This window comes from Amblyomma mixtum, chromosome 4, assembly GCF_055824585.1.
Source record: "Amblyomma mixtum isolate Tamu chromosome 4, ASM5582458v1, whole genome shotgun sequence".
Taxonomy (NCBI): Eukaryota; Metazoa; Arthropoda; class Arachnida; order Ixodida; family Ixodidae; genus Amblyomma; species Amblyomma mixtum.
The window spans coordinates 149739520-149764654 of record NC_143015.1 but is presented as its reverse complement, the minus strand read 5'-3'; the positions used below and the strand labels follow the sequence as shown (position 1 = coordinate 149764654).

The following is a 25135-nucleotide window of genomic DNA, read 5'->3' as shown; positions in this document are numbered from 1 at the left end:
TCTTTCAACTAAAAGAGTAGTTAAATTCGACGAAGCTGCGGCTTTATCTCAGCGTTGGGCGCGCTTATTTAGCGCTCCGCTCTGAACTTTTGAGAAGCGTATCGAGAACCGAGTCTGTCGTGACGAAACGCTTTTACGGCGGTCGCATGCTCGGTCGAAGCGTCACGAAATGGCTATTGGCCTGAATTGTCTTCGCGGTACGTGTGCGGAGATACGCACAATTATCTGCGCGCGCGTGCGGTCGTGTCTGGCGCTGAGGGAAGAGAAGAAAAATATACGGAGGCGGACAACAGCGCCGTTGGGGGAGAGGGGATTGGGTCACGTGACCTGTGGTGAAGCGGAGGGGTTCGCGCACCGATGCTACGTTCCGCTTCCAAAGATAAGGCGAAACAAGAGCTCCCCTTGTCCTTTATCTGTCGCCCCCGTTCCTATCGTAATGTAACTTTGTGCAGATCTACTGTGCCTGAAGAGATGTGGTTTGGCGAACTTTTATCAAGAGAAGATTAGGGGAGGTGAATGAAAAAGAAACAATGATAGGCACTTCAATGGGACCTTGCACTGGAAGCAGATTTTTTTTTTTCGTCCTCTATTCCCATTCTTCGTTTTGTATGGGAGTGACCAGCCTTGTCCACAGCTGCGGCTGTCAGAAGTGTGCATCTCCAGGAACGCCCTGCTGCATGTGTGTATGCACCTTTCAGTCTATTTTGGGGATAAATTTACTCCTTCTGCCTTGTGATATTGGAGTCATCTCTTTGGCATTGTCAGCAAGGGTGTAAATTTAGAACTTTGTGCTCTGAGGAGATATACCTTAGAAAGTGTCTTGGGTGGGCAAGTTTCAAGGATGCTATTTGCACCATATGCAACCTCAACGGCCCAATATTACTGTGCGCTGCATTAGTTCAGAGTATTGGAAGTGTTCCAGGATATCCTGTTCCACTGGATTATTTGCTCACATTTCATGGTCATGAGTTTGAATTCAAATGAAGCAAGTGTGGATGAATAAATTTAGTCTACTGTGGGAGGCTCTATTTAAAACATTTTTGCTATAACGAAATTTGTTTTGAATAAATTGGAAAAAATAAAAGTACCAGCACGGCACGAATTCAACAGTTCAGCCCCGGTAACCCCGCCGCGGTAGCTCAGTGGTTACGGCGCGCGGCTGCTGAGCCGAAAGACGCGGGCTCGATCCTGGCCACGGCGGCTGAATTCCGATGGAGGCGAAATTCTAGAGGCCCGTGTGCTGTGCGATGTCAGTGCACGTTAAAGAACCGCAGGTGGTCGAAATTTCCGGAGCCCTTTACTACGGCGTCTCTCATAGCCCGAGTCGCTTTGGGACGCTAAACCCCATAAACCAACCAAACCAGTTCAGCCCCATTCACTGTTATGGCATGCAAGTTGGAACTATAAAAATGATAGCTCTTGACCTCATATGGCCTTGGCAGGCACAAACGTATTCCAATGTCTTGGGCAGGTTATTTTGAAACCAATCAGAAGTGAAACAAGTCTCTTGTGTTTGTTGAGAGGTCTAGCTCTCTGTGGTGAGTTCTGTCTACATAGGACACTACGCTTATGCACAGAGCAGACACAAAAAAAATGTTTGAAGTACTAGTAATCAAATTAGTTTTTTTTATTTGCTAAGTAGTACTGATGCACCCCCTTGTACTGCCATTGCAAACATGAACATGATATTCACAATCATCATCTTCATAACATTGTAGTGTTGCAAGAGGTTGCGATTACAATTCCTTCTAGACCCAAGCACTAGACCAAAGAGGCAACAGATAGCGATAACAATAAACTAGGTTTCCTTATCTCGCCATAGTTCTTTGGGGACATTTATGATGCCTTTTGGGTGATAAAGCACACAGAGCAAATATGTAGCTGTGATAGAGTTGCATGCCTGTTTCCTTTCTTGAAGTTGGTTTTAAAGAGTGGGCTCCTTATATGCCGACACATTTTTCTTTGTTACCCAATGTCTCCCTTCACCTTCTAGATCATGGCAGAGAAGTGACAACCACATTGGAATTTATAAATGTTGAAGGCATACATGTCTGAAATGTTGCTTCAAGTGAACATTTTTGCACTTGTGTTATATATATATATATATATATATATATATATATATATATATATATATATATATATATATATATACATATATATATATTTTAGTTTCAGGTGTCCAGCTGTAACCTTTCAATCCGTATTTAATGGCACGGTTGTCGTAATTGCTTGAAGGCGTATCCTGCTCTGTTCTGCCTTATGCAACTGTTTATTTTTTCTGGCACTTTATCGGCTGTTAATACTTCTACACAGTGACATAAGATTTCCATGCTATCTTTCCTCATAGGTGACTAATGAAGCTGGAATGTGCTGCCCAGTCTAGAAGGGCAATTGCATTATTGATAATGGGAAAACTCCATTTCTGGAAGCAAATGTTTTCATGGTTTGCAGGTATTTAATGCGAGAGGGAGTTTCAACACAAATTTCTGGGAAGCATACAATGCTGACATTTTTTGTGCATCATGTAATGCTTTTATAACTCACTCCTTTTGTAGCCCTTGGTTAGTCTCAACCTATCTGTCTTGGATGTAATTTTTGTGTGCTTGCTAAAATTGCTGTGCGATTCTTGTCGGTAACAGTCATGACTGACTGTGAACATTGTTCATTTAGCTTTCAGTCGGAACATCGGAAGGTTGCAGCAAGAATGGAAATTATTATTCTGCTCTCTGACCTCTGCGAAAGATAGCTGTGGGTACTCACGTTAGGTCAGATAGCTGCTGAAGCCGAGATAGTGCTTGCACTCCTGATGAGTAGTCTACAGCCAGGGGGTTGTTTGACTCACTACGAGGGAAAACTGCTTACGGCAGGCCTGCTTATTTTTTTTCATTTTCTGTTGTTAAACCAGGCCCATTGTCTCCAACATCGGCCTGCCTGTATGTGCAAGAGGTTTCGAATGGTGTTGCAATTCTCCTTCCTGTTGGACTGCCTCTCACTCTAAACATGCAGTAATCAAGGGTTTTCCCGTATTCATGTCAAGCGCCAACCATCGTCACCTTTACACGTCCACGAACTCGGGACACAGGCACAGGTGTGGGGGAGGGAAGAGGAACAAGACAATTTATTTCTGTCGAGGCAGCAGGAGCTTGAACTAGAGTACAAAATACAAATTAATGGGCCATCAATTGGATTGGTGCTGAGGAAATGCGAGAGCGTTCGCTTCTACCTTCTCTACTTTTGTGCCATCGTTATGCAGTCTGAAGCACGAACTGTTCCACTACAACCACTACTGCTACTTTTAACTTCACTAAGCCACTATCACCACTAGAACGCAGTCACTATCACCCATCACTGAAGTGTCCTTACCAGTTGCTGTTGCTGGTGTTTCATTGAGCCGGTGGCGGCTTCACACCGACGCCGGCGCGGGACAGTTTTTACCATCATGGTCCTTGTAATGCTCTCTCGTTAAGAATTCAGGAAAGGGAGCAGTGGAGGGGGGAGAGGGCAAGGAGTGTGTTAGTGGTGGGGGTAGGCATTGGAGCTGAGAGCGATGAGGATAGGGGGCGCTGAAGTAGAAGCAACAGTGAGACACGTGTAGAGTGCCACAGAGGGCGCTGTGTTTTAGCTTCTTTGTGTAGTATGGTGTTGTGTAGTATAGTAAAGTAAAGTAAAACATAAAGGGTAGGCAGTATGCCAGAGACGTGGCTTTCCTCTTGTCTTAGCTTGCCATGTTTGCTTGAGCAAAACATGTGCAGCCATATTTCTTGCTCCTGGTTTCAGTCTTTCAAAAAGCAATGCTGCTGGTTCGCTTGCAGGTGTGGGAGTATGCCGGTGCCAGGCAGGGTCCTGTGACTGCGACAAGCCTCTACAAGAGCCTCGCCCTGGTCGCAATCGCGCAGCAGGGCAGGCTGCTGGACGAGAAGTCTCTCCTTAACCTCGAAGGTGGGTGTCTTTTTTATTGCAGATACCTCAAGGGCCCTTGAGTGAGGGCTTTATACGAGGGGTGTTGCAGGCTCACATAATGGCTACACTCGAGTGATTATTTTTGGCTGTGTTCTGGTACAATAGGTGCTACGGTCAGTCAGTTAGCAATATCTGCTTCGTGGCGTATCTGGAAAATTTACTTAAAAAAAAAAATGAGCGCTAACATGAATGGAAAGAAAATGCAAAACCCAAAGCCAAATCAGTGATACAGTGTAATAAAATACAGACCATATTAACCCTCAGGGCTGTACAGGTGTTGCAGGGGGATTAGTAAAAGAATGCAAGTAAACAGCACAAAAGCATTAGTTACAGAAAAGATCGTTCTTGTTCTTACATATAAACTGTTGGCTAAGTATTGCAAGAATATGATTGTGCTAATGCAGTATATGCAAATATATTGCATTTTTAGATACAAATGCAGGAATATGCAAGGATATGATTGTGCAATTAGTATGGAGAAAATTTTTGTGCTTGTGCAGTGCTAGTGAAAGCTTTGTAAAATAAATTTTATTGAAAATGGATGTAGTTTCGCTGGCAAGATCGTCCCTTTCTTTGGATGTACTGGGTATTCTTGAGTGAAAGAAAAAAAAACATTTTAGATAATTTTATGTACAGTCTTCGTCAAAAGTAACCAGGATACACGTTTTGCTTCTCAGTCGTATATTTATTTATTTATTTATTTATTTATTTATTTATTTATTTCATTACCCTCAGGGCCAGAGGGCATTACAGAGGGGAGTGGATTACACACGAAAGTGGAACAAAAAATACAGCTGTAAATACACTTAATAATTAGACATAAATGAAGCTCACAGAAAAAAAACGAATAAACAGGTTACGTCAAAACAAGTAAAAAATTAGCAGCACATATCGCAGAATGAAAACAACAAAAAGCAACAGCATACAATAAAAACAAACGACAAGAGAAATCACGTTCAAAAGGCAGTAACATGCGCGCATATAAAACAAGTGGAACAACCGTAAAAAGAAAAAAAAGATGACAGTGTTAAGGATTCTCGAGTTTATGACAGCAACAGGTTGGTTAAAGCAGATTTAAACATAGAATTATCAGAAATTTCGATGATAGATCTGGGAAGGTGATTCCAGCTTACTGACGTACTTGGGATGAATGAATTGTGACAATGGTTGGTTTGGCATGAAGGAATACCAACCTTATGACGATGGTCAATGCGACGTGAAATGTAAAAGGGTGGTAACATCATTTTATTCTTGAGAATGGGATTATCGTAATAAATTTTATGGAACAGGCAAAGACGGTATATTTTCCTACGTTGTGACAGCAGGGGTAGTGACAAGCTTGTTTTCATAGTCGTGACGCTGGAGTTGCGATGATAATTTGAAAGAATGAAACGAGCCGCCCGGTTCTGGACGGATTCCAGTTGATAGATGAGCGTCTCTTGACTGGGGTCCCAAACAGATGCAGCATAATAGCATAAAGCTATTATGCCAGCCCTCAAGCTCTAAATCCCTGTATGGTGAGAAGAACCCCTCTTCTCACCTTCAAATAACTTTTTGATCTTTAGGGAAGCCGTGAGGACTCTACTATACGAGTGAGAAGCAAACCATGCAGCCTGGTAACTTTTGACAAAGACTGTACAATACAAAATACGCTAAAGTGAGAACAAATGTGATACAACACAAAACACTAACGCAGGATATCATGATACTGCATTTCTGATAAAAATAATTCTGGAGGAACTCTTGCTACACTGGCCTTGGCACTTCATCATTTTGAGAAGCTGGTTGGGACATCCAAGGAGTGGAAGCTGCAGACTTGGCGCTTCCACTTTTTTGACTGCACGCTGTTGCATGTGCCCGCCGACAGTGTTGCCAAACCCTTCGCTGGCGAGTCCAGCGGAACTCCGCGAAAAGCTGGGGCTGAGCGGGCGCAAGACAATGGGCCTGGACCTCAAGTCCGGCGGATCAGACCCGCGCATCCTCAACACCAACTATGAACAGATGGTTGCGCAAGACACCATCCGTGTCGCCCTGGTGCCCGAGAAGAAAGGCATCATTCTCAAGCACGTCGTCTACGAGGTCTCTAGTCAGGTCAGTCTGCGGAAGTTGGTGCATGTCTTGTCTCTGGGTGGAGAAAGGGCAGGAACGATGGGATTTTTGACAAGCACCAAGGGGCAGGAGGGAATTCGTCTGTTTGCCGAACTTTTGAGAAGAGGGCTTGTTGTCATCATTTGTCTTCATTCCGACAAGAGGGCCTGTCTTCTTCGTGACAACTTGCATTGGCAAGACAGGCCCACTTACCAATATGTTGCCTAGCAGACGGAGGCTACCCTTCTGTCCCTTGTTTGCTTGGTTTTCTGACCTTCATGAAGAGGCGTTGTCCTGGTGTTTCTTGACTGTGTATGAACGTGCCCTGCAGAGGTACCAGTCTCGTGTGGAGCGGCGGTACAACGACTTTGTGACGCTGTTTGACATCCTGGTGCAACGGTTTCCTTACCGGGCGGTACCTCAGTTGCCTCCGAAACGAGCCATGGGTGAGTGTTGTTTGCGACTCATCGCATGCATCCCTTGCCTGTAGTTCTAGAGAGGAAGCACAAAAACAGTTGTGTGTTCGGGATTTTTGTGTGCACCAGGAAGTTATGGTCATGTCTTAAGCTTCCTCTTAAGGGTCTATACATGCACGCATGTGCGCAAAGGGCGTGTGACCAACTGCGGCTTTTGACCTAGAAGTGGATTGACAATACCGGTGCTTGCGTTAGCATGCGCAACCTGCGGGTCGTTTTCTTGAGTGGTCTTGTTCGGAACAAGAGTTGTCGATCTTGAGCATCTTGAATGTTGTCGGCAATGAGAAGCCGAATAGGGAACAAGGTTCCGTTCACTTCCGAGGCGTTGCTGATTGCTTTAGCGGTTTATACTCGGTTTCATACATAGCAGTCAGCGCTGCCAGAGTCGCGCCTCTTCGCACAGGCTATGTCCGCGCCCAAGACATAGTTTGCCTTACAACTAAAGTGAGCGCAGGCATATTTCGTTGCAACAAACCTCGAGTACCGTGACTGGCAGTGTCCTGCACTTCGTATTACAGTCACCGACTGATTTTTTAGACTAATCGAAGAGTCCAAAAAATCCGTGAATTAAAAAAAAAAGCTTTTTGCATAAAACCAGCTTTCACAAGGAAATGGCACATTTATGATATACACTGAAGGATACCCTGTCTTGCCTATCTCGCTTACTTTCAGTCAAGATTAGTGGCTTGCCTTATTCTTGGGTGCTGTTTAGCATGCTTTTGGTACCACCTACGTGCATATTTTTTATTACAGGCTTGTTTTCTTTCTTTTTTGTTGCTGCCGTGCACAGCCGATTCTCACTTCATTGAGGAGCGGCGGAGGGCCTTGCGGCGTTTCCTTACGCTTGTGGCAAGGCACCCTGTCTTGGGCTTCGACAAGGCGGTCAGCATATTCCTCACTTTTAGCGGCACGGTGAGTTTGGGCCGTATTTTGAGACTGTATTTTGCCGGTCGAAAGACCGCCCGGTCGGAGGCACTGACGGTGACCTCGGCTCAGCATATTTCATTAACGAGGAATCGGCCATATTTTTACTGCGAGAGCAGGGTCACTTCCCAAAAATGCCAGTGTGTGTTGGTGGCCAGAGCATGAAGCCTACACCTTGCAGAGGCAGCGCCTTCCCACTGCACCTTCTTACTTAGTACATAGGGGGATGCCCACCCACCGGCCAACACCCTTGATTCACCCGCCCACCCAACGCTACCCTCCAGAAGCACTACCCATCAGCAACCCACCTACCTACCCCTTCCACAGGGCCTCACCCACTAGGAGCCCACGCAGTAGCCGAATGAGAAAGTGACAGCGAATTCAAAGATGCAAGGGGAAAGCCAGCAGACCATCAGAAGCACTGTTCTAGTTTGCTTCAGTAGAGGTAGTTGCTGGGCTAGTTGGTATTCTTTAAGTTCATAGTAAACAGCGCAAAGGCACAAGGCGAAAGAAAGGAAGGGAGAAGGACGGGAAGGAAGATGAACACAGCGCTGTCTTCAGCTGGGGTCACACTCTTCTTAATGCAGAAACCCAAGAACCTCACACGGTACGTCGCTCTTGCAATGTTGGTCTGGAGCACATTCACACCCCGAAGAACGGAAACATTGAGGGAATGCGAGGCTGATGTATAAGAAATGTACTTCAGTAGAGTTAGTTGCTGGGCTAATTGGTGTTCTCTAATTAAGTTCATAGTTTCATACTTCAAAGTTCATAGTTCGCTGTTTACTATGAACTTAGCTAGTTTGCTTTCTTTGGCCCTAATTATAGTTTCCAGAGTTACCTGTAGTGAAGAGAGAGACCACTCCCTCCCTTTGCGAGTTTCTTGAAGAGAAATTAACCCACCACGGAGCATGGCAAATATGAAATTTGTGTTTGGCTGAACAGCTTGATTCGACTCTAGAATTGCGGGTGCTCCACAGTTGCAGTTATTATATATCCTAAACCATATTGGTGGTGACGGGGGAAGAGAAGCTGTTCTTTCACTCAACACGAATTTGGTTTCGGGCGTGTTTTGAAATCAATGGCGCACTCACCGCAGCGGAGGGAATAGTGGTTTGAGCATTCGCCTTGCTTGTGGGAGGTGCGGGTTTCAATCCCCGGTGCCGCCGGGTACCCACCGGTGATACAATGGGTACAAGCTTTCCTCTGGCCAAGTGCTGTGCTTCTGTGGGGTGAAACGCTTGCAAAGTAGGCCTTCGACCCAACTTAGTGGAATGAAAAACTATGCTGTGCCAAGGCAGTCACCTCAACTGCTCTTGCGTTATTAAAATTCAAGATTATCAACAACAATATAACACTCTTTGAAGGTGTGCCTCGAGAAAAAGTCATTGTTCTGGAGCTGATCTAGTTTTTGACTAAGCACTGGCCAAGCAACGCAGATCTTGCATTTCCTAACATTGCCGTAGCAGATGAAACATCGCCATGCCAATTATTGCTCTTGCTAACTGCATGGAACTCTACGGTTCCCCTACCCAGTTTCACTGTTGGCAGTCCTTCCTTCCCATTTTTTACTGAATGTATTAAGCAAGTCTGTCCTTAGAAATACAGTCTGAAAAGTGCAGTGTTAATCTGATATTTAAATCACTGGTGAGCTATAAGTGCTAGGTTTAGGAGAAAGATGTGCATCCTTACACACAGTATTGAATGAAAGTTCATGGTTAGAAAGGCGAAAAGGTGAGCGGGAAGAGAATTTGGTTTGATTTATGGGGTTTAACGTCCCAAAGCGACTCAGGCTATGGGGGATGCCGTAGTGAAGGGCTCTGGATAATTTCGACCATCGGGGTACCTTAATGTGCACTGACATCGCACAGCACATGAGCCTCTAGCATTTCGCCTCCATCAAAATGGGACAACCGCGGCTGGGATCGAACCCACGTCTTTCGAGTCAGAAGCCAAGCGCCGTAGCCGCTGAGCCACCATGGCGGCTTCGCAGAGAGACCGCTCGTGTTGTTGTCATCTTCTTCGTTTCGGTTTTTGCTCTCGTTAACCGCGAACACTTACCAGCTAGCCCGACTCCTCACGTCGAATAAAAATTGTTGTGTGGTTTGATTGGTTTATTGGGGTTTAACGTCCCAAAGCGACTGAGGCTATGAGGGACGCCGTAGTGAAGGGCTCCAGAAATTTCGACCACCTGGGGTTCTTTAACGTGCCCTGACATCGCACAGCACACGGGCCTCTAGAATTTCGCCTTCAAGAAATTCAGCCACCGCGGCCGGGATCGAACCCGCGTCTTTCGGGTCAGCAGCCGAGCGCCGTAACCACTGAGCCACCGCGGCGGGGAAGCATTGTTGGCATGCCTGGACAGGGCTAGTTACACAGCCTGCGTAAACTGCCGTATTTACTTGCATAGTGGATGCACTGGCAGAGGAAATGAGTTGTTTTGGTTGTCAAATCTAAGCCTTACCCAGCGTATTACTCCGTGTATTTAACGCACTTCCAGTCTTTATTTCGTGGTAAATATCCGCTGCGTCAGCTCGGTGGTTACAACGCTCTGCTGCTGACCCGAAAGACGCGGGTTCGATCCCGGCTGCGGGGGCCGAATTTCGAAATTCTAGAAGCCCGTGTGCTGTGCGATGTCAGTGCACGTTAAAGAACCCCAGGAGGTCGAAATTTCCGGAGCCCTTCACTACGGCGGCTCATAGCCTGAGTCGCTTTGGGACGTTAAACCCCGATAAACCACAAACAAACCTATTTCGTGGTAAAGAAGTGTGTTCAGTATGTGATTGTTGTGGTAGTTCACAGCCCTTCTTCCTTGCCACTGTTTTTCTTGCTTCAGCTGAAGCAAGGAATTTCGTGGCTGCGTCCAGAGCCTGACGCTTTGTCTGGTCTCGGATACGGCTTGTGTTGGCTGTTCTTTTTCTTCCTTATCTGTAGCTACTGCAACTCTCAGTGTTCCCCTTCACCGTGCAGGATGTTCAAGCACGGCTCAAGGAGTACTGCAAGAACGTGCCAGACGAGTTCCTGACCAGCGATGTTGCACGCAGGCCGGATGTGAGTGTTGTCCTGTAGCACGTTTTCATTCTGTTTGTGGAATGAGGCTTTGTAGTAGCTGCCTGACAGCAAAGTCAATTGGAGGGCCAGCTGTACAATACTCTGTGACAACTTTTCCTGTCAGTGGAGCCAAGGCTACTGATCTATTCAAGACTGGAATCGGCTTCCAGAATCGATTGTCATTGAAAGCGATCCAGTAAGGTTTAAACAATGTCTGATGTGTTATCTTGCTGTATAAATTGTTTCATTTCCCTTTCGTGACTTTATTTCTCTTTATGCTTTTGTTGTGTGTGTGTTTTCTTGTTTGTTCTTTTTTTTTAAATTCTTTTTTTTCCCACCAATGTGAGTCATGTTGAATGTACTACCCCCCCCCCCCCCCCCTTATGTAATACCCCCCCCCCCAGGGGCCTTTAAGGGTCAAATAAATGATGATGATGATGAAACACTCCTTTTCTTCCCACGCAGTGAATAGTTGCCAGTTGGGACAGCCTCTAGTTATTAGTGATTAGTATTAGCGGTTTGCACTGATTGGTAAGCATAATATAGCCACAGGTGGCGTTTCGACGCTGACTGTTTGTAGTTGAGTGGCTGTTGAAGGGACTGAACAGTGAATTTTAAGGACCCTATTTTTTTTCGCCGCAATGAAAAGCTTGCTGTCTAAGGTGCCGGATTCCGCAGCGGTTTTGTTGGAAATGGTGAAGAAAATTTTTACCAAGAATTTTTAAATCTGTGCAGTTGCCCGTTTGTATGTATCTCAATGCTGGAAACCATGTGGTCATTGAGTGCGATAGTGATTGCATGTTGGAAAAAGTGCCGTACCATAAACTAATATAAATTTCACCCACCAGACAGTAATACGATACTTTTAGCACAGAGTGGCGCCCATTTAAGTTTCTGAACCCAAAGTTGTTTTGGCGCAGTGATGTGTGCCTTGTCAACAAAAGCTTTAGTAGACCGTAGTTGCCTCTCCACTCTAGAAAATCAAAACACTGTGGCGTCATCTAGATTAAAAGCTAGAAGCACATAGTCGACGATGGCTAGGGAGTATTATTTTTTTGAGGGGCTCACTGGAGGGTGTAAACTATATGAAATATCGCAAACACTCCTCAAAGAAAAAAAATTTTGGCACTTGAAACAAATCAGTAATATTTTATCGAGGTGTGGTCATGTGGTGGGCTACACTGATAACGGTGGGTTTCACTGCAAGATGGCTTCTTAAGTGATTTCCAACACCAATTTAAAATTATAAATCCTCATTCATTTCATATTGCAGTGTTCGGTTCTTACAATATGAGGTGTGACCTTTTCATTTCCGCCATAATCTCATGACATGGTTTGGCCAGTGGTCGGTCCTTTTACGGAAAAGGTGGTTCAGTTTGCTGTAGCTACTTCGTATTGAAAGGCTGCAGAGACTTGCTTGCATCTTCGTATTGAAGAGGCAGTGTCTGGGTTTAGTAATGACAGCGGGAGAAGAGCAAGCGGAGGTGGACGGAGACGACGGATGCGTAATGAAACACGTGCGCAGATGGTGATTCACTTGCAATTCATCTCTCGCAGTGTGTAGCATAGGAGAGAGAGGGTGTTGCACTGAGCTCATGGTCTGATTGTGTGCTCTCTCCTCCGAAAGCATAGGAGCTGGTGTCGACCGACACCACGGTGCAGTTTGCCGTGGTGCGTGAGCAGCTGCGCCAGGTGTACATCTGCCTCAGCCAGCTGCGCGAGGCTTCGCAGCGCATGGTTGACCGGTCCAAGATGGCCGCCGTGGACATTCTCGTGGTTGGCCGGGAGTTTGCGTGAGTATCGACAGGGAGAAATTAAAAATGAGCTCGCAGCTGAGCTTAGAGCAAGCTTTTAGCCAGTGGCTGTAATCATAGTGATCACTCCCGTGCATTATTTTGTCTCAGCAAGATGCGGTGTTCCTTTCAAGGGGCTCTTGACAGAGCGATCATTTTACCTGAAGGAAGATTGCCATGTGGGTAATCTTCTCCGTAGTCATTGAAGGTTTCTTTTTGGGAATTTAAGAAGTGCAATGCATATGTTTATCTGCTAACAGTCTAACTGAACGCTATGTAGCCAGGGAGCACCATTTACACCCGAGAACCAAACACACCTTTGACAGCTACACTCGGGCTCTTAACTTGCACTGAGAAACTTGTGTAAGCGTTCGGTCATGTCATCAGAGATTGCACTGCGTTGCTAGGTGGTATAGGACACTGTGTAATTAAAGTAAGACATGATGTTGGGCTAGTCGGTTCATGGTTAGAGCAAAACATAACTGCGCGAAGACGACTGGACAAAAGAATGCACGAATACTGCGCTTTGTGTGTGTGTATTGGTGCCTTCTTTTGTCCTGTCGTCTTCGTGCAGTTCTGTTTTGCTCTGTGTAATTAGTTTCTCGGGAAGCCTTTTCATGTGTGTGAAAGAATGGCATGTTATAGAAGAAGCTGTGATGTGTAACGTTGACTGAGCTCTTCTCATATCTACACAGCAGGTGGAGCAGCTTCAGCATTAACATTGTATGTGTGGAATTTTTAATTGGTGTGCCTCATGGACCCTGAACCAGTACATTACATGAAGGGCAGGCCTAAACATGGCTACTTGAAAAGTTGCTCGGTGGGATGACTTGAATGGTTTGCCTTGGCGAGTCTTCAGATGAGATGGGTTAGTGGCAGTAATGCATGCTGGCAGTTTATGCTAGCCATTGGCAGTTCAGACGAGCGACAAATACTGACGTATAGTTGCACGCTTTGCAGACATGGGGGCACACTGATTTTGGATGAGCACTACTCATAAACGTTTTGTTTTTGTTGTTTTGGTCAGTGCGGCCTGCACTGCATCCACTGAGCCCTCTGTGCCTTGGAAATACCGTTGGGGAGTCTTTGTCGTCCTCCCCTTGCAGGCTTTGGTGGCTCTGGCAACATTGATGTCTGTGTTTATTTCCAGAACGCTGAGCAACATATCCAAGCTAGAATCTGACTGGGCAACTGGAGGCAACGATGCATGGAACGTTGTGCAGAGGGCGCTGCGATCTTTGCAGAGCTTCCTTGTGCCCATCCACGAGGCTCACTCAGAACAGGTGAGTGCGGTGGTAGCGGAAGGAACAAGGCTGGATGGCAGTTCTGTGATACGTTCCAATTGGTATGCTGGCAGTGTTCCAGTACAGTCTCGTTACAAGAGACATGGTTACAAGCGACACTTGGTTATAAGAGACACTTGAAAGTGGTTTGGCTGGTTTTTCTAAGTTTGCCATGTTAACAACATTGCATACAAGAGACATGGTTACAAGAGACACTCGGTTACTAAGGACAACTTTTTTTGGGTCCCTAGAGTGAATTCTCCACTTATTTAGAAGAGACAAAACCCAGATATGCTCACGTGATGCTGCACTTTTTATTCCCTTGCCTCGATTCTGTTCCATTCTGCAGCTGAATGTCACACATCGCATAGTTGTGATTACGGTCTCGCTGCACCGAAATTGCCATATCACAGACTGCATGTCCTCTTGGAGCGATCGTGAACCTCCTCAGTTACTTGATGGAGCACTTCACTTCAAAGTGAAGTGCTTTACCTCTAGAAGTTGGGAAGGAAGCTAATACAGTCTGCACTCACAAAAAGACAAACCACTATGAAGGACTTCTTTAAGCCATCCTGAACAATCTCCTGTTAATGTGCATAAATGTGCACACTCATATGCTGATGTGCAATAAACTTATCTAGTCCAACTCTTCAGTGTTTTTAGAATTTTTGGTTACAAGAGACCTTGGTTATAAGAGAAGTCTTTCTCGGGTCCCTTGAGTGTCTCTTGTAACGAGGTTTTACTTAATAAATGAACTGTGAAAGATTAGTGCTGCATTTACAGTGAGGCGACCTGTGCTTGCCACTTGTCATTTGTGTTTTACTTGCCAAGGTTTAATGATTTCCTTTTAGTGGCTTCCTTGGAATCAAGTCGATTGACCTTGATGTGCAACAAGTAGCTTACTGTTTCTTTTCATATATCTGATGTGAGTGAATATCACATTTTTGGTTGCAAAGCGGATGCGAATAATAAAAATTGGTTGCGAATTGAGTATTTTCGAACAGTTTTGAATGTTTTTGATTACTGCTGAATATTACAGCTAGTGGATACTAAAGACAATTGCTTTTCCACAGATCACAGCTATGAAAAGGAACGGGTATTGCAAACAAATTTTGGTCGCGTCCATAATCAGTATAATGTACTATATATACATTTAGGGCCTTGATTTTATTCACGGTGGTCGCGTCCATAATCAGCATAATGTACTATTTACTTTTAGGACCTTGATTTTATTCACGGGCTTGTGCCGCATGCTGGTTGTAAATTATATAAAGGGTTTGGTTTGGTTTATGGGGTTTAATGTCCCAAAGCGACTGAGGCTATGAGAGACGCCGTAGTGGAGGGCTCCGGAAATTTCGACCACCTGGGGTTCTTTAACGTGCACTGACATCGCACAGTACACGGGCCTCTAGAATTTCTCCTCCAAAGAAATTCCAGCCGCCGCGGCCGGGATCGAACCCGCGTCTTTTGGGTCAGCAGCCGAGCACCATAGCCACTGAGCCACCGCGGCGGCAAATTATATAAAGGAAGGGCAAGTTAAATCTTGTTACAAGTACAAGATGCTGCCATTTCGAAATACTGCGCTGTTTCACTGAGAGTTGAGATGAACAGGGATGGACAGGAAATTTCTGAATGTTTAAGAGGTTTGAATAGTGACCAGTGCGGCACGAATCTAATAACAGATTTTGAGCTATTCGAAGCCAAATATTCGCTCACCCTCTACTATAATAACCAACTACAGTTCACTTTTGCTTTTTATTTGGTTAAGGGCTGTGGGCTGTTGTTGAACTGTCCAGTTTAGCACTGCGATTGTTGGCTGTAAATGCGCCGGCAGTGTCATTTGCCCACTAGTGAATATATTTGGCCAGCCCAAGATACACAGGGTGTGAATGGCAAAGGGAGGTAGTGCAACTGTTTGTCACCCTTAATTGGGCCTATTTTACGCCTGAAACACGCGGGTTCGATCCGGCCGCGACGGCTAGAATTTCTTTGGAGGAGAAATTCCAGAGGCCCGTGTACTGTGCGATGTCAGTGCACGTTAAGGAACCCCAGGTGGTCGAAATTTCCGGAGCCCTCCACTACGGCGTTTCTCATAGCCTCAGTCGCTTTGGGACGTTAAACCCCATAAACCAAACTAAACCAAACCTATTTTACGGGCCATGTGCATGCAAGGTCGCATACCAGTTTATTCCACTTATTGATCCATGTGTTCTACGAGCTGACTGCAGCACTAGACTTCTACACAGTTGGTTTTAAAATTTCAATTACGTAACGAGGAATTATTCCCTTCACAGTAACACATGGTTCCATCTGGGATTGTCATCCAGCTCTGGAATGCAAAGGGAAACACTGAGAAGTACTAGCTGTGGAAACATTGGGATTTTCCTCAAGGGCCTCCAGTAGAGAACCGCTTTGTGCGCTCATTTCTTGTCAGTTAGCCCCTTTTTGCATCAGTGTTCTCGTGTTCATTCTGAATGTCCTTCTGTTGCAGTCTCTTCATGAAGAGGAGGAAGTTCTAGAGGAGCTGAACTTATTCCTGGACCTTCTAGTGGCTTTCAAGGTGGGCCACATTTTATTCAGAGGTCTCTATTAGATGTCAGATCTAGTGAAATGTCTGTTGCATGCTAATTGCTACCTCAGCTGTGGACCCTTCTGCTGCTTTTTTATGTTGCTGATTACAGGTCTGTGTTATATGTATCTCTTAATTTAAACTTTTCTTGCATGCTGATGGTCATTGCATTTGTTGCACTATTTAGCGAAAATGCTGTTTTGTATTATGACACTCTTGGGAGCTCTTGTCCTGTTCGTATTGATTTGAGAAGTGGTTGGCGTGATTTTTTGAATTTTGCTTGATGCAAGGCCGGCGCTTGTACTAGTGGTGCCAGAAGGAAGTGTAACCTGGTTCACAGATGAGGATTTTGAGCTCTGCAGCCCTGTTGAATTTGAAGTAGGGGCAGTAAGTTCTCAGGTTCCTTTTGCCGCCGCGGTGGCTCAGCGGTCATGGTGCTCGGCTGCTGGCCCGAAAGACGCGGGTTCGATCCCGGCCGCGGCGGCTAGAATTTCTTTGGAGGAGAAATTCTAGAGGCCCGTGTACTGTGCGATGGCAGTGCACGTTAAAGAACCCCAGGTGGTCGAAATTTCCGGAGCCCTCCACTACGGCGTCTCTCATAGCCTTAGTCGCTTTGGGACGTTAAACCCCATAAACCAAATCAGGTTCCTTTTGTGTGTTTACAGTCTGCAGGGCCATAAAAAGATATGCACCAGTGTGCTTGATATGATTTGTTTGTTACTATGCTGTTTACTAAGAGTTCTAGTTTCACTTTCATTGGGCTGTGATGTCGGGAGAGGGTACACGAAAGCATCACAAATGATAACCACTCCGAGAACAGTGACTCATTCGCTCCTCCATCATACCCTGCGAGTGCGCCTGCAAACGAAGCAGCAGAAAATGCATCCTAGTTCTGTGAGTGCACGAGACCGCTTGTTGTTTTCATATATCTTCCAACATCACGCCTTACTGAAACTGGAACTTCTGGCAAAGAGCAGTGCTGTAGTTACCTATATAGTACACCAGGGCGTTCTATCTTCTTCAGTACTGATATCCCTAGGCCCCTGTCCACCGTTATTAAGGGACTAAAAAAGTAAAAGTAATACCCGTGCCACACGGACAGACTTAATGCCATTAAGTGCTTACTGCCTTAAGTTTTAATGGCATTCGTGCGGTGCCACACGCATAAATTTAATGGCATTAGCTTTACTGCCATTCGCGACCTACTGAGTTCGCCACAACTCATTCGCCCGTGCAACGTGTACTCTCATTCCCATTCCACACACAGAAAAGCATGCAGCTTTGTTAGTAACGACTACCTAACCAGTAGGAAATGGTTAATTCTTAACTTTCAGTCAGATGACGCATCTATACCGCATTTTCGATGCGAAGAGTGCCATTTTAAACACCCTTATTGACAGGTACTTTCGACTTATGTGCTGACATGCGAGTTTATGCCTACTTTTTCGACTTGTAAAGCAGGAACAGCTATATTTTCTGGAAAATCGTTTTTACATTACATTTGAACAACATTCCCGATATATTGTGCTCATTAAGAATGTTTATATTCAGATGAAACTTTTAACTACTTTGCAAGCGTTATCGCCATCGTCACTTCCGATAATGGCATTAAATGTGAACGTGTAGCACCAACTCCGGAAATAATGGCATTAACAAACTTGAGGCCTTAAGCATTTAGTGCCATTTCTTGTGCGCGTGTGGCACGGGTATAAAGCACAACCTGAAAACGTCATATCCCTGCTCTTTTAAGCAGCACATGTGGCCATGTGTGGGTGTTTCATTGCTGCAGTTGTGCACCAACATACACTGTGGTATATGCTCCTGAAAGCCATGGTTTGTTGCCAGACAATGCTGTCGAAAACGTGCGTTGCTGGCACTTTTTGTTTACAGGCACTAAGCGATCGCCACGAGAGCGGCGTTGTGCTCGGTCACCACAAGGCAATCAACAGGATGGTGAAGAAATCCTCCAACTCCTTCGGAGCGGTGAGTGGATTGTGCTTTGGCTAGTCTATGCCAACTTTGTTTTGTGGAATGTGGAAGAGTGAAGGCCCTTCAGTAAAACAAAAAAAAATATGAGGTGCACTTATGTCTTTTTATGTGTGGAAATGCAAAAGCTGTGCGTGGTCCGCCACCTGCGCCATCTGCTGGACCAGCGCCAAACAGTGAGAGGGGAGTTTTCAGTGGGTGCCGCATGATGGTGCTACAACTATACGCCAAGCACAGAGGCAGTTTGGTGCTCACTTGATTGCGACATCTGTAGTTAATGTGCTCATAATTACTCATGTAGGCCTTGGTAAATACCTCGAAGATGCATTTTTAAGAGCTGTGCGTTCACTAGACGCACCTTTATTTAGCTTCAAACGTCGAAGTATCGTGGCAGTGACAGCGCCCCCGTCTCGCAGGCTGGTGGCCCAGGTTCGATTCCCACCTAGACTCCAATTTTCTTTTCTTATGATTGTCATTCGGAGTGGACACTTTTGCAGACAGCCTCTGTCTGCAACTTCCATCCACGCCACTCATGAGTCAAGGCCTTAAAAAAACTTATATTAGCTGACGTATAATAATGGCCGACATGCTACTCTGTATTCGGGAGGTGCTTAAGAAGAGAAGGCCTGGTGGTAACAGAAGGGTACAGAATATTAAGAAAGCGAATATACAAAAATAGAACCAGGCCAGAGAATCAGGATGGGTACATTTCGATGGGATAACAAAAACATTTTAAAACACTTGCAGGAAACTGTTGCTAGAAGATATTGCATCTTCTAGTTTTAGGAAAACTAACTCCATCCAATTTTTGTTCTTAGTTAAAATCGATTCTGCAGTTCTGTCTGGGTATGTTGAGCAAGACTCGTTTATTGCAGAGAAAATCTTCATTAAACAAAGTTCAGGGGGGCACTTTGTTGACCTAAAGTGCGGTGAGGTGAAAGCCTTAAGCGCAGTGTTGCTGCTTGTGTCACTGATGTGTGGTTAAAATGTTAAGCTTCGCCTATAAGAGTGAAATGTGACAGCGTCTTGCAACGCTGCCAGGGAGTCCATAGAAATCGCTGGTTCGGTTCTAAGCAAATGGTAAAGTGGTTTTTGAGGAAACAAAATGTATCTGCTTCCCATATCTCGGTGGACACCTGAACCTCACTGTAACAGAAAGGGAGGAAGATAGGAGTGAAGGAAGACAGGGTATTCACTAGACATGCCTTTGTTCATTCCAAACCATTGAGCTAGCATGGCAGAGTGGTTAGGGTGCTCGTCTCCACTCTGGAGACAGGGGTTCGTCTCGAACTTGACCAATTTCCTACTCGGTTTTATTTTTATTTATTTATCTGGCTTGACTAGAAAGGTTAATTAGGCTAATTTGGTAATTAAGCAGTTAACTAAACTCATTCCCACTTACTTGGAGCATCACTATACGATCCCTTTAATTGGTTGCATAGTTACTAGCCAAAGTACAATTGGCCCCATTTGGAATTCGCGCACTGTGACATCACCTACCATTTCGACCAATTGAAAAGCGTGACATTTCTGTCGACAACTCCTGCTCACAACGATGAGGCATTAAAGGCTTCCGCCTTAAAATTTTCCCGCTACGCGATTCCAACTCTTGATATGTACACAGAAAACTACCATATGTACTTGTGTAAGGGCTGCCGCTATGCAGGGGCTGCTCCTCCTACTTGGCAGCCAGTAATTCGAAAAAAAAAAGTCAGCCGAAAAAAAAATTACTTCATGTGTGCATAATGCCAACATGCGGTGCCTGTTTGCTGCTAACTTGTCTTGTGTGCTCAACGTCCGCACGGGAAAGGCACAGAATGTTGTGCTGTGCAAAGAACTAGAATGGGGAGTACCAACGCTAGCGGCGCGTTTTCTTGAGGTGATATGCGCTGTAGTAGCGCATCGATTCGCCCTGTGTCGCTAGGCCTAGCTTGCTTGGCATTGAAGCCACAGTGAAAGTGCTTTGAATCTGGTCACGGTTTACTGTAAAAAGTCTAGCCTTGTTACCAGTTTACCATTACACAGTAGTATAACCTCATATTGTTATGAACATACTGATTTTTGCGAGGCCTTCGATAGTGGAGCCTGGAAAAGCAGGCCAGGCGAATGCCACCTTACACTGATGGCCGCGGATCGCACACGTTGTGCGCCGCTTTGAACTGTAGACCGAGGCATCATTACCTCATTAGTGTCAGTCGAGCCCCAGATCTTCGTAGGACCTTGACCTTTACTTAGATTCACGTGATGTTTGCCAGTAAACTGATCTAGCAACCTTTCATCCATACTTCCAATGCATTATGTATTTGAAGGTTTCGCTGGGGCTGTGCTAATTTGTTATAAAAATGTGTGCCACAGCGTGTAAGAGGGACGTGTAATCGGGGATTTGCTGTAGTCAGAAAAATTTGATTGAAAATTGCAGGTCCCATTTAAGGGCTGCACCCAGTCAAGACCATGGGGAAAAAGCGGTCCTTACACGAGTATAAACGGTGTACGCTTGTCGTGGAATAGGCTGTGTTTGCATTTAAAACGATGAAATCTTGTCCATTTCTTGTATAGCCCTGAACAATTAGTGTAGTAATTGCAGTCCAGCTTGGCTAGGGAACGTCACGCCTAGGTTATTTTTGGTCTGCACGAGGTTGGGTTGGAGACCCATTTTCCCCAAGCATTTCACCCCTGGCGAGCGGAGCAGAGCACTAGGGTAAGGTTGCACTGATTGGAGAACTGGTGGGCACCCAGCGGCAGTGGGGATTAAATGCTAACTTTCCGAAAACGAGGCGGCTGCTGAGACCACTGGGCTGCCGCTGAGGTAAAATGCAAAAATTTTAAAAATCACAATGGTGATTTCTGTAGGTAAAGCCGTGAGTTTTAACCATGAGGTGGCGCCTTGTAGCTTTGGTGAAGCTGGTTGTTGCTGCTCGTGCCCTGCAATGCTGCTGTGACCGCTGTGCAGGTGGACCCGATGAAGCAGGCGCAGGAGTTGGAGCACCGGACGCAGTTTTCGCTGCACTGTGTCCACCTGGAGAGCCAGATGGTGTATGCCCACATGGAGGCCCTGGGTGGCATCACCCGCGCCCTGGTTCGCATCCAGGCCAATGGCCATGCCAAGGTGAGGGTTGCATCATCGCTCATTCGGAGAGTTGGAGCCAACTTGCTTGGCAAATGCTGTGACAGCGTATGTGGCATGTTTGGTCATGTTGGTGAGCATTTTCCCCACTCCCTTCTCCATGCCCTGTCATGCTGAACACCTGCTGTTTACGGATGAATGAGTGACCGTGGAACACACCTTTGTACGCATGAAGCACGTTCGCCCTGCAGCTGGTCACAGCACACCCAGCTGCTCAAACACTTAATAAAAGGCATTAGTTAGAACTTGTCCATGGTGCTAATGGTGGGTGTAGCGGCATAAATGCAGCAGATATCCCACTCCCAGAGTTACTGAACATTCTGACTGGTATTAGCAATTTGCACCGCCCCAGCTATCGCCGAAGTTCCCATTCCGACGAGGATCAGGCGATTTTTTTGTAGCGTGAGCTACATTGGCCACAGCCTCGTCATTTTACGTGCTCCCTCCGTTGACCATGCTGTGCATGCGCAAGGAGTGAGTGATGTCACTGCGCACAGCTGGTGCGCCTTGCCGCGCGCGTTCGCCGTCGCTGCGCTTGCCGCCGGCACAGAGCCACGTGACGTCACTGCTCACGCTGCGTATATCCTGGCATAGCAGAGCTAAGCCACTGCCAACTTTTTTTTTTCTTGAAAGAGAAAAACTTCTCAGAAGTTGAGCCCCACAGGTAGTGCAGAGTGTGCACTCCTTTCACGGGAACCACTCTTACCATGGCAGTCCCTCTCTGGTTGTGCATTCCTATGCTTTCACCATGCCCCTCCTTCTTTCACGGTAACTATTCCTCCGCTCTCTCCATACCCTCCTCCCATCATGGTAACCAGTCTCCTTCCACCAGTAACCATTCTCTGGTTGGAGATTCCTCCACTCTTGTGATGCCTTTCTCTGTCATGGTAACCACCCACCAGTTACGCATTCCTTCGCCCTTGTCATGCCTTTTGCCTGTCACGGTAACCACCCGAGGAATGGTTCCCATGGCAACACACTGACCAGTTGCGTGACTGCTGCTACACTGACACGAAACCCAGAAACGGTGCTTAACAGCGTCGCTGTTAAAAGCCTTCCTTTCTTCTCCTGCAGCTGGCAGCACTGTGGAGTGGAATGGCACCTGCCGTGGCAGCCATGGTCCCCAATGCAGGCACACCCGTGCCGCGATGAAAAAAACAAAACCGGCACGGCCAATTGCTACGTCACCACCAGTTTCGCGTGCATTGCCAAAAAGTGCACAAGCCACTGATAGGCCATGCGAGGAGCAAGGGCGATACCCTGGACTTCTGTTTGGAGCTCACATTGCCATGGCTGGTGTAACTACAGTGCCTTCAGCGTAGTGTTGTTTTTGGTCAGCAAAAGACTGAGTGGATTTTATGCTTGAAGTTGGAGTGGCATAACAAGAAAAAAAGACTCGCCCTAACAAAGTTGCAGTACTCAGAGCCCCAAAGATCATTCGAGAACTTAGTGTTCTTATTTTGTTTCTGTTGTAGCCTTGTTAAGTTTAAACAGTTGACTCGTGCTTTGCTATCCAGTCAGCAGCTTCATGATGTAGGGTTCGTTACTGCATTACGATGACAGTGGTGTGTGATGTGAAATGCTCCTTTTTTTTTTTTTACACTAAAGGTGAACACTATGGATTGAAGTCGACTGTGCCCAAATTCAGGTGCAGTGGGCAATTCTGGCAAGCTTTTCTCGTGTAGAGTATACTTACCGAGCACTGTCCCTTAGGCGTACGCAATGCTTTTCCATCGAAATATAGCTCATTACTAAGCAGGATGACACTTTTTTTGTTGTTTACCGGTTTTACATGCTCAAGTGTAGTGCATGCAGATGTAATGCACTTGCTGCCTGATTTCAAGCAGTCGTTAGCAGTATGTTTGTCTGCATTTAGAGGCTTGATTGAAGCAGTACATTGCAGTGAAAACACAAAAGCATGGGACAAGTTGACGGTGCACTTAAGGAGTCTACTGCAGAAGGACAGAGGCTGCACACAGACAGGTGTTAAAGTGCTACCAAGTGCTCGAAGTCTGCCGTTAAGTAAAATACTGCACGGTAATACACCATACTCATTTTTACAGTTATGAGTATAGAAGGGAACACATTAGTTTGCGCTCGTGAACGAAATAGATTTGTTTGAAAGTGTGTTTACTTCTGCGTTCAACTTAGAAAAGCATTAAAGGGACATTGCATCTAGAGGATTACTCAAAACAAAGCAAAGTATGCTTCTTGCTCGTATTTGGGGAATTACTGTTGACTGCACGCAAGAGAAATGGTAAAGAGCGCATGGAAAGATTAGACTGCGAGGGGAGAGCTGCTTTATAAGGTGGATCTTGAATGCATAGTTGTGGTAATGGACTTTCAAACCGTGCAGCGATTGTAAAGGACACAAAGAATCAGCTTTGGATGACATCTTTAACGCCTGCCATTTTATGTGCGTATTGCAATATTTTTGCTAACAAGGTGGACGAATGATGTATGTGTTTTGCATCAATTGACCTGGTCATCACAAGATACAACGAAGTTTAGGGAAAATTTAATTGCCTGTTTGAAGCAGAAAGAAACATAGGAGGTTTATTCTTCCGCTATTAGTCTTGTTGCTCTTTTTTTAAATGTTTAACGAGCTGAAAGTGCCTCAGTGAGCATTCAGGCAATCGGATTGAACTGGAAGCATGCTCGTTATCATTCTGTATCCATCCTTGCCAAAGGCCCATTTGTACCTCATTTACCTTTTTTTTTTTTTGCAATGTGGTTTGACACGCACCACTTTGGAAGCGATGTCTTATCAGCCAGGGAATGCAGGAACATGAACCGTGCTTTAACGAGTAGACTTGTGGAGTTTGCCAAGACAGGATGCAATGTGTCTGTGGGAATGCTTGTTGCAGTGTCTGTATGCAGTGATAATGGATGCGTAGAGAGTTAAAGGGTGTACAGAGAACATGTCTTGTGTTAAGGGGGCTCTGAAACACCTGCTGAGAAGAGTACATAAACTCTCCCAATCCCTACATTATCTTGTCATGAACGCCAGAGCCAAATAATACACCTCTACGCACAGCAGAGAACGCACATTTGCGCGCAAAAGTTGGCAAGCCCTTCCCTGCGGCTTTTTCATGCTCACTCCCTCCTCCGTCGCACGCTCCTGCGTAATTCTGTTCAGAGATTGCTATTAATTAGATTCTTAATTCCTGAAGCGGCATCTTTTAACGTCCCAGGAATACAGCACGTGTATTAGGAGCCCCTTTAATGGTATAGTCTGTATTGAGTTGCAGATGATGGTGATGCTGTTGGTGTTACTTATGTGTGGAGATTTTTATGGGGAAGATGCAATGTGCATACCGAGTGAATTGTGTGTGCAGTAATGGTGAGATAGCAGCAGGTACTGTCTTTGTCAAAAGTTTGGAGTCTACCGTAAAACATGGCTGGAGCGGTAGCATTGCCAAACAGTGGGGCTTGCTAGTGTCGAGGCGCTTTGCTGGGCGAGGAGGCAAAAATCTAGCGATCAGCAATAAGGGATGTGTCCCCTCACCCAGCAGTGCTCCAGCCAGTTTGTGGTGGACCCTTGGCAAAGATCCACACTATGCACGTAACCAGTCTCCGTTTGGACTCCTTGAAACCCGGTGACAATTTTTTGACTTCTCGTTTACATGCCAGTCCCGCTACTTCTTGCAGCAGCTGCAGGAATGTGAAAACGTGGTCACATTATGAGTCTCCTGATACGAAGAGTGCAAACTTCCAGGTGCAGCAATAGAATATTCACTAGAGGGGCATGGTCTGCCCATCTAGTGTGAACATTCCATTTGAAAACACAGTTTTGTTTTGTACCGGTGTGCGAGATATAGCTTAGTATTATATGACAATGTTGCAATAAAGAGTCTACATATTTTCAAGTTGCCAAA

The 25135-nt window shown here is 45.7% G+C and overlaps 1 protein-coding gene across 2 annotated transcripts in view; it reads left to right on the top strand.

The window, feature by feature from the left end:
• The window catches only part of LOC149348732 (sorting nexin-8-like), a 26369-nt gene extending 1234 nt beyond the window's left edge, over nucleotides 1–25135 (top strand). Inside the window, exons 3-13 of one of the 2 annotated variants that reach the window (XM_089588283.1) lie at nucleotides 3816–3942; nucleotides 5831–6054; nucleotides 6383–6497; nucleotides 7318–7439; nucleotides 10422–10502; nucleotides 12135–12295; nucleotides 13446–13578; nucleotides 16070–16138; nucleotides 18038–18130; nucleotides 21084–21239; nucleotides 22332–25135. In XM_089588283.1, coding sequence (XP_089444409.1) covers nucleotides 3816–3942; nucleotides 5831–6054; nucleotides 6383–6497; nucleotides 7318–7439; nucleotides 10422–10502; nucleotides 12135–12295; nucleotides 13446–13578; nucleotides 16070–16138; nucleotides 18038–18130; nucleotides 21084–21239; nucleotides 22332–22409 — 1359 coding nt within the window. In that variant the 3' untranslated portion in view covers nucleotides 22410–25135. Of the gene's footprint in view, nucleotides 1–3815; nucleotides 3943–5830; nucleotides 6055–6382; nucleotides 6498–7317; nucleotides 7440–10421; nucleotides 10503–12134; nucleotides 12296–13445; nucleotides 13579–16069; nucleotides 16139–17992; nucleotides 18131–21083; nucleotides 21240–22331 lie in introns of both variants that reach the window. The other variant, XM_089588282.1, reaches the window with a different exon arrangement.